Source organism: Myotis davidii, unplaced genomic scaffold (genome assembly GCF_000327345.1).
Source record: "Myotis davidii unplaced genomic scaffold, ASM32734v1 scaffold77, whole genome shotgun sequence".
Lineage (NCBI taxonomy): Eukaryota > Metazoa > Chordata > Mammalia > Chiroptera > Vespertilionidae > Myotis > Myotis davidii.
In genome coordinates this window covers 65,854-75,106 of record NW_006289713.1, presented here as the reverse complement: position 1 = coordinate 75,106, position 9,253 = coordinate 65,854, and the positions used below count along the sequence as shown (strand labels likewise).

At 37.0% G+C, this 9,253-nt stretch overlaps 1 protein-coding gene across 1 annotated transcript in view; it reads left to right on the top strand.

Annotated features, from left to right (window-relative positions):
* UBA2 (ubiquitin like modifier activating enzyme 2) overlaps positions 1-9,253 on the top strand; it is a 41,891-nt gene that overhangs the window by 11,174 nt on the left and 21,464 nt on the right. Inside the window, exons 7-11 of the mRNA XM_006762162.2 lie at positions 63-184; positions 4,017-4,116; positions 5,269-5,435; positions 8,220-8,313; positions 8,413-8,525. Coding sequence (XP_006762225.1) covers positions 63-184; positions 4,017-4,116; positions 5,269-5,435; positions 8,220-8,313; positions 8,413-8,525 — 596 coding nt within the window. The remainder of the gene's footprint in view (positions 1-62; positions 185-4,016; positions 4,117-5,268; positions 5,436-8,219; positions 8,314-8,412; positions 8,526-9,253) is intronic.

The following is a 9,253-nucleotide window of genomic DNA, read 5'->3' as shown; positions in this document are numbered from 1 at the left end:
TAGATGAGAGCTTACTTCTATATTTATTACAGTTGAAAATAAAAGTGGTGTTTATTTTGTAGGGGAACCAATGGAAGCTGAAGCCAGAGTCAGAGCATCAAATGAAGATGGTGACATTAAGCGTATTTCCACAAAGGAATGGGCTAAATCAACTGGATATGATCCAATTAAACTTTTTACCAAGGTTAGGTTTACTTTATGATTATGGATTCGGTTTGTTTTAAGAATAGTATATGAAGTTGAATTAAGCTTTTTATGCCTAATACTGTCAATAAATTTATTGATATAGTCAAGATAAGAGGTTATGAAATTTTGGCATCTACTAAATTAGTGTAGCGTCTGTATAGGAGGTAAAATACAGAGGCTTATACACTCTGGGTTGTCTTCCCTTCTCTCACTTTCACTGAAAGTTTGTTTTCCTTATAATTAGTCTTTGGTTCCTGCTGTTTCTCGTCTTATACACCTTTGCTGCTCAAATTTTCTATTGGCATTTTGACATGTTCTGAATTGTTTTTGAATCCCAAAGCCTCTTATTCTTGGCTGAATTCCTTTTCATTAGTATATATTATTTGTCTGCTGAGTATTTCTAGAAGAATACTCAAGTTTGTTTTAATTGGATCTTCTTAATTATAGTTTAGGCCAGCCGTGGGCAAACTACGGCCCGCTGGCCGGATCCGGCCCGTTTGAAATGAATAAAACTAAAAAAAAAAAAGACCGTACCCTTTTATGTAATGATGTTTACTTTGAATTTATATTAGTTCACACAAACACTCCATCCATGCTTTTGTTCTGGCCCTCCGGTCCAGTTTAAGAACCCATTGTGGCCCTCGAGTCAAAAAGTTTGCCCACCCCTGGTTTAGGCCCTCAAATCTGTGTTTTAAAGTCTTTTTATTTCTCCTACTTTGCTCCTTAGTAAGTTTATCTAACAGATACTTGGAACTTTCTCAGTTCTTCTTAAACTGCCTAATATATTCTTCCTTCCCTCACTAAGCAGATGACTTTAAAGATACGTTAACAGATTTGATGCCATTGCACATAATTTACCTGTTAAGAGAATATCCCATTTCACTGCAAACTGTTTTTTCTGTTTGAGAAAATTCTCTGAGTTAAGGCTAACTCTTCTACCTTCTATTTTCCCTTCCCCTTGTACCTTATTTTTCAAACAGTATTTTCTCTCTGCCCTGCATCTTAAATCTCTCCTGGCACCTGTTGTCTGCTTTCTAACATGTACAGGTCTCACTGTCCTAAAAGCAAATGGCCTACTGTTTCATCCAGCTTGCATTTCATCTCTTTGCTTACTGTCCATAGATGTCACAGGTTGACTTTCTTAAACCTATTGCGTTTATTTCCTCACTGTTGCCTTTTCCTGGCGGGGGGGTGGGGGGGGAGAAGGTTTTTATTTTGATTATAATTAAAATGCACTTAACTGTGATATGGATAGTGACAGTATTTTCCAAACTGGTGTCTATATACCTATTTCCATTCCAATCTGAGCAACAGTTAAATGCCAGAATAATCTGACATACATTTCCATTCTTTTATTCAACAGGTAACTTTAAGCATCTGCTGTGTGTCAGACACTACTTTAAAAATACAGGATATTTAGTGTGGAACAAAACAGAAAATGGGGTCCCTGCTCTTTTATAGGGAACTCAAAGTCTAGAGGGGAAGTCAAACATTGAACAAGTAGTTTCAGTTCAGTGTTAAGACATTAAGTTAATTTGCATTGGAATCCTTTAATAATTAGACTTAATGTACTTATTATTAGACATTATTATTTCCTAGTATGAGGGTTTAAAAGAAGCTTTCCAGAGGAAGTGACATTTCTTAGGGTGAGCTAAGATTTTAAAGAATAAGTGTGGAGATGAGTGCAATAAATATAAAGAAAGTCTCAGGTTACAGTACTGAAATCATTTCCATTAAAGGGGAGAATGGAAGAGGATTGGAAAGGTAGGCTGAGGCTGGATCAGGCAGGGCTTTCTAGGTTATATGAAGATAGTGGGAATCCATTAGAAGATAGTCTGTAGTGTCACTATAAGGATATATAAGGTATGCAGTGCACCACTATAGCACCTGATGTTCCTGTTGTGAGCAATATGGGACAGTACTTCTGGAATTGTGCAGCACCAAAGTAGTCTGAAGGGCAACCTCCTCTACTCTCTATTCCTAGTGGAGAGTGGAGGAAAAATAGACCTGGAGTACTTAGGACATATGAGGTGAAGAATCAATAAGAATCAGTACCTGGTTTCCTGCTGGGCAGCAGGATGAACAGAGGTACCATTCTCTGAGGTAGGTGTGGTAGGAAGCAGGTGTGTAGGGGTTGGAGCATAGAGAAGGAGATAGAAATCCTATGAAATATTGGAGAAATGACGAGATTTTGTAGGTGAATAGAGAGAGAGGTTTGGACTAGACATGTATTAGGGATTCATAGGTTTATAGAAAAAGAAGAGTATGAAAATACCTCTGTACAGGGACTCTCAGCATTTAATAATTGGATAAAAAAGGACATGGAACTTGTGCTTGGGAAACAATGCTAATTTCCCATTGCCTGGAAGACTTTTCAGTGAAGTGCTGAAGGTCCTCTACATAATGTCTCCAGCCACATTTGCGACCCATACCATATCGGACTTCACATTCCTTTCCTGCGTCCCCATTTCAGATGTTACCTTCTCCTTGAATTCTTGCCTCATTTCTCAGATTGATACAACAAAATTCCTGAATAATACTCCAAAACTATTTGATTTTCACACTATATTCTAATTATATGTATATATGGCTGGTTTTCCAAAGATTAAAGATGCTTAATAAATATTGATTGAATTGAGTAGATTTGATAGAATATAGTATAGTTCTAACTTTAACTTTTTTTTGTTAAGCCAAATTTAAATTCCTAGAGATAAATATAATAAATACATTCAATAAATCAGTTAGGAATAGAAAATGCAACTAAGGATAAGATAAAATCATTTGAAATTCTACCACATAGGATAGTGTGATTTATGTGATAGTCTTTCAGTCTACATGTAGTAATGTTTATGTTTTTGAAATAGTAATTTTTGTTTGTTTATTTGGGGGGGGACACATTTCAGAGATGTTACAGATGGTTAAGAAATTCTGTTCTTAATAACTTTAGAATATGTATGCTTTATTGGTGTGTACCCACAGATTTGGAGATACTGCTAACTGGTATCTCTAGGCTCAATGATTGTGTTCAATTCTTAGGGAGTTGGTGTATATTTATTTAATCCCTTGATTGGTATTGTGCTTTGGACGATCTTTGAAGCCTTAGGGGAGCTTTTAGGGAGGTCATTGGGAGGGCAGGGTCAGTCTTCATAACTAGGAATTCCCTTACTCTGCTTTCCTCAGAGCATCTCTGCATCTTTAAAATGTGTGTGTGTGTGTGTGTGTGTGTGTGTGTGTGTGTAAATGTATGTATGTTTTTATAGAAGAGAGAGCGAAACATTGATGAGAGAGAGTCATTGATTGATGTCCTACTGCACACCACACTGGGGATTGAGCCTGAAACCCAGGCATGTGCCCTGACCAGGAATTAGCTGGTGACCTTTTGGTGCACGGGATGACGCCCAACCAACTGAGCCACACTGGCTGGGCAGAGCACCTCTCCTTTCAACTGCCTCAGATGTAGGGGCTCTGTGTCAAATTTCCTTTTACAAAAGACTTGAGCTTCTTTTTTATAAAAATTGTTAACCTAGGCCCTGGTTAGGTTGCTTAATTGGTTAGAGTGTCGTCCCTATATGCCACAGTGTTGTGGGTTCGATCCCTGTCAGAATCAACCAGTGAATACATGAAGAAGTGGAACAACAACTCTATGTTTCTCTCTCTCTCTCTCAAGTCCATAAATAAAAATTTAAAAAACATTGCCGTTTTACTGGTATATAGCATGTCTTTAAATCAGAAGATATTACAGTATAATATTGATAATAAATCACCGGTGAAGTTTTGCTGACTTTTATTAGCAAAGGTTCATGGAGTTTGTCTGTTTATTTATTTTAAAGCTTTTTAAAGATGATATCAGGTATCTGTTGACAATGGACAAACTATGGCGGAAAAGGAAACCTCCGGTTCCATTGGACTGGGCTGAAGTACAGAGTCAAGGTAAAGGATACATTTTAGTCTTTGGAATATCTAAATTGGAAATTCCCTCAGTCTTTAGCCCTGTTGTTTCTTGAAAATGGCTCCTGGTAAGAACAATTCAGAAAAGTATGGAAGAGGGAAAAATCACTGGAAATCTTCTCACCTAGAGAAATAGTCACTATGTTTAAGGGAATGTCTGGGAATCAGATCTATGCATGTAGGCACAAGCAGTTATTTGAACACTTTACATAATAGAGGCATATAAATTCATATGTTCTGACTTACTCTTTTTAAAAAATATATTTTATTGATTTTTTACAGAGAGAAAGGGAGAGGGATAGAGAGTTAGAAACATCAATCAGCTGCCTCCTGCACACCTCCCATTGGGGATGTGCCCACAACCAAGGTACATGCCCTTGACTGGAATCGAACCTGGGACCCTTCAGTCTGTCGGTTGACACTCTATCCACTGAGCCAAACCAGTTAGGGCGTGACTTACTCTTATTAGTAAATAATATTTAACTAGTCCTTTATCAGTTAACATTTAATTGCTTAATTTTCCCTGAAACACAATGTTGTGATGAGTATATATGTACATACATCTTTTTACCTTTGTGTGATTATTTCTTTAAGATTTTAAGTTAGAAACATTTATAATTCTAAATGTGAGTAAAGCTTTTAGTAAAGACAACTTCGTTATCCCACTCCCCTTCAACACACAGTCTCCCTGCTTTATCTGAATTGTACTGCAATTAATGCATGCACAGCAGTGGTCAGCACATTGGATCCTCAACGGTCCCAGGAGATTAGGGTTGTCAGTTTGGAGCAGTTTTCTATAATAATAGATACTTGAATTTACAGGCCAATTTAAGTATGGCTCTAAGAGTTTGCATTTATTGAGTGCTTACTATGTGCTGGGCATAATGCTCATCATCTTTATCTATATTATATCCTTAAATCCCCCAGTAACCCTTTGAGGTTCTGAAACAATCTTGCACCTTTCCCATCTCAATATTAGCAATTTTCTTGTATACATATTTCTATCATAGTGATAATTACTTCAGTAGAATTTGTTTCATATTACTTATTTTCTTATTGGTCAGGCATTGAATTATTAAACAGTAGAGGAATGATGTTTAATAGTGAAATTTCTAATATTTTTTTCCCCCTTAGGAGAGGAAATCAATGCAGCAGATCAACAAAATGAACCCCAGTTAGGTCTGAAAGACCAGCAAGTTCTAGATGTAAAGAGCTATGCACGTCTTTTTTCAAAGAGCATTGAGACTTTGAGAGTTCATTTAGCAGAAAAGGGGGATGGAGCTGAGCTCATTTGGGACAAGGTTCGTTTTGAAATATCAGGTGTATATTTTAGTTCTTGAACTATAGTCAGAAGCTGGTCGTTTTTGAATATTGTTTATTCTGCCACATCGGGCATAGTGTTGATTTTTGTTTGCATGTTTTTATCTTTAATTTTTACATTAAACTATGAATTTTCTATACATGAATTCAGGCAACATCATAAAACCTCATTTAGATTCTAATGTGTTCATGTTTTATATTATGTTGATAAGAGAAATATTGTGAATGTGTTGGAGTAAAATGTCTTACAGACTTAAGAAAGCTTCCTGTGTGGTATAGATTTAATAGAAGTCAAAATCCTTTTGGAGACAACAGCTTTGGGCCAGTTTGACTGTGAAAGAAAATGAAATTGCCTTTCTGTTGCAATAGTAATAACTGTTTTAGAAGTCTAAGACCCCACAATCCAAAAATGACATGTAATTATCCTTACAAATTAATATATAATAGTATTTTGCAATTAAATGTCATATTTCTTTTATATATAAAAGCATGTTTTTAAAATATTTTTTATTTTTATTTTTTAATATATTTTATTGATTTTTTACAGAGAGGAAGGGAGAGGGATAGAGAGTTAGAAACATCAATGAAAGAGAAATATCCATCAGCTGCAACCAAGGTACATGCCTCCCAACCAGAATTGAACCTGGGATCCCTCAGTCCACAGGCCAACACTCTATCCACTGAGCCTAACTGGTCAGGGCTTTTTTGATTTTTAGAGAGGAAGGAAGAGAGAGGGGAAATGTTAGAGCGTAATATCGATTGGCTCTCTCCTGCATACCCCCTACTGTGGATCAAGCCCCCCAACCCGGGCATGTGCCTTGACCAGAATTGAACCAGCAACTTTTCAGTGTGCTGGACGATGCCCAACCGAGCCACACCAGCCAGAGCTAGATGTCTTATTTTGAGGTTTAATGAGTTTTACTTATTTCTAATGCAGTCAATATTTTCCAAGGCTATAAGTGATATATCTGATACAAAGTTTATATGTTCCTGTGATGGCAAACAATATGATAACTTTGCAAATTCTGGAATTGTGGTAGAATCAGGCATCTAAAGTGAAGATGGTGAATTTAGATTTTTTGGGATTCAGTCTTTTAGGTACATGTGATGTTAGGAGTAACTATGTTTTAAAAATATTTTCATTGTTATTGTTACAACAGGGATTTGGGAGGTTTTCATCTGTACACAGGGGCTAGATAACAAAACCTTGGAAGTAGGAATTGTTACCCTCTGAGTAAAATCTATACCTAAGGGGTGTGATAAGCTAATTGCCTAGGGAAGTAATTGATAGACACTGTGTTGGATACTGTTAAATATTTCAATGTAATTCTCAGGATTAGGAACAACCTAATTTCAACTACAACATTCCGAAGTATTTATCTAATTTTGCTATTTAACAGATTAAGGAATTTTGATTCAGGGAAGTTTATTTGCCTTGAAGTTTCACAGTCAGCCTATCCTATATAATAAAAGCCTAGGTGGCTTCATGTGTGATGTCATCACAAGATGGCTGGCAGGGGAGGGCAGTTAGGGGCAACCAGGCCAGCAGGGGAGCAGTTAGGCATTAATCAGGCTGGCAGGCAGAAGCGGTTAGGGGCAATCAGGCAGGCAAGTGGTTAGGAGCCAGCAGTCCTGGATTGTGAGAGGGATGTCCCAGATTGGAGAGGGTACAGGCTGGGCTGAGGGACACTCCCCCCCCCCCCCCCCCCCACATGAATTTTGTGCACCGGGCCTCTAGTAAATATATAAAGGACTGACATCCTGTCAATACTTTTCCTTTCTTTGGTGTTTCTGAATTATAAGGTAGAATAGAATCTTCTCAGGAAAGCAGGAAACCTTACTGAAATCTAATTCTAGAGACTAGGATATAGTTTCAGGAAGAATATAAATTGTCAGGGAAAAATTTTTATTGTTTTGCCATTTCTGAAAAGAAATAGCAAACGTAGGAGAGTGGTGTATACATGAAAGAGAAGGAAAGCCAAAAGGATTTATCCAGGTGTTTCTGAGACTTTATCTGAACAGGTTTTTGTTTTGTTTTGTTTTTTAAAGCCTCCATTTCTTTGCCTGAAATCTTTTGTCAAACAACCTTCTTATTACAGGCATACCTCATGTTATTGTACTTTGCTTTGTGGTGTTTCATGGATGCTGTGTTCTCTTTTTTCTTTAAGTTGATTTTGGAGAGAGAAGAAAGGAGAGAGGAACATTGATTTTAGAGATGTGCATCAATAGGTTGCCTCCCGTATGTGCCCTGACTGGGAATCGAACCAATGACCTTCTGGGGCACAGAATGACACTTCATCAACTGAGCCACACCAGCCAGGGCGGATGTTGTGTTTTTAACAAATTGAAGGCAAGAACCTACCTCCACCAGCAAAAAGTTTATGACTCGCTTTATTATGATACTTTATTGCTGTGGTCTGGAATAGAACCTGTAATATCCGAGGTATGCCTGTACTGACTGATGGACCCAGAAAAAGATTGCCATTGCCATTAATGGAATTGGTGGCCAAGTTTCTAGGAGCTTGGTGACTCATGATATTCTTGTCAGATTACATTCCTGTGTCAGAAGAGCTGATGATGAGACCCTGCCCCCTACTCATCTATCTCCACGCTACTGTAAGGCTTTATTTCCCGCAAGGCCATCTCATGTTCTAGTTGACGTGACTGCAATGTTATAAACATGTGAAAGTACTGTTCTGAAAGTAATACTAATCAAATTAGTAAAATTGTGGGGAGACTTGTTAAATTATTTAAATTATTGGCAGGATGATCCATCTGCAATGGATTTTGTCACCTCTGCTGCAAATCTCAGGATGCATATTTTCAGTATGAATATGAAGAGCAGATTTGATATAAAATGTAAGTTGTACTTCAGTTGTAACATCTAAAATACTAAGTTATTCTTTTCTTTTTTAATAGTTAAGCTTATTCATCTTTTTAATTTTTAATGTCTTTTAGCAATGGCAGGGAACATTATTCCTGCTATCGCTACTACTAATGCGGTGATTGCTGGATTAATAGTATTGGAAGGATTGAAGATTTTATCAGGAAAAATAGACCAGTGTAGAACAGTGAGTATTTCTATTTGTTTTTTATTCACTCTCTTTGTAAAGTAATATATATTTGCAGGGAAAAAACAGTTTATAAAAAAAACACACATTAAACTGACATTTTTAAAAAAAATCAATAAAACTGGTTTAAAGCAGAGGAAAAATAATTGTTCCAGTTACCTTGTGAGTGCTGAGTTCTTTACGAGTTTTTTTTAAAAAAATATATTTTATTGATTTTTTACAGAGAGGAAGGGAGAGAGATAGAGAGATAGAAACATGGATGAGAGAGAAACATCAATCAGCTGCCTCTTGCACATCTCCTACTGGGGAAGTGCCCGCAACCCAGATACATGCCCCTGACCGGAATAGAACCTGGGACCTTTCAGTCCGCAGGCCGACGCTCTATCCACTGAGCCAAACCAGTTTCGGCCTTTATGGGTTTTTAATTTTGTTTGGTTGTTTTATAGTCCCCTGTTTTGTTTTTTTTCAAATTGCGGTTTACATTTTATATTATATTGGTTTCATGTGTTCAGTGTGTGTTTAGACAATCATAGTGTTTTTACATAGTGTTCCGTCTGCCAGATATCTCTTATAGTACAGGAATATTGTTTGGTGTATAATTTGTTTTTTTAACTGACTTACTATTTGTTAAAACTCTCTGATAATTCTTTAAGGACCCCTTAAAGATATATTTCTTCAGAAGATTTGTGTTTACTTATTTCTGCCTAGGGTCTGACCAATCCAGGGCC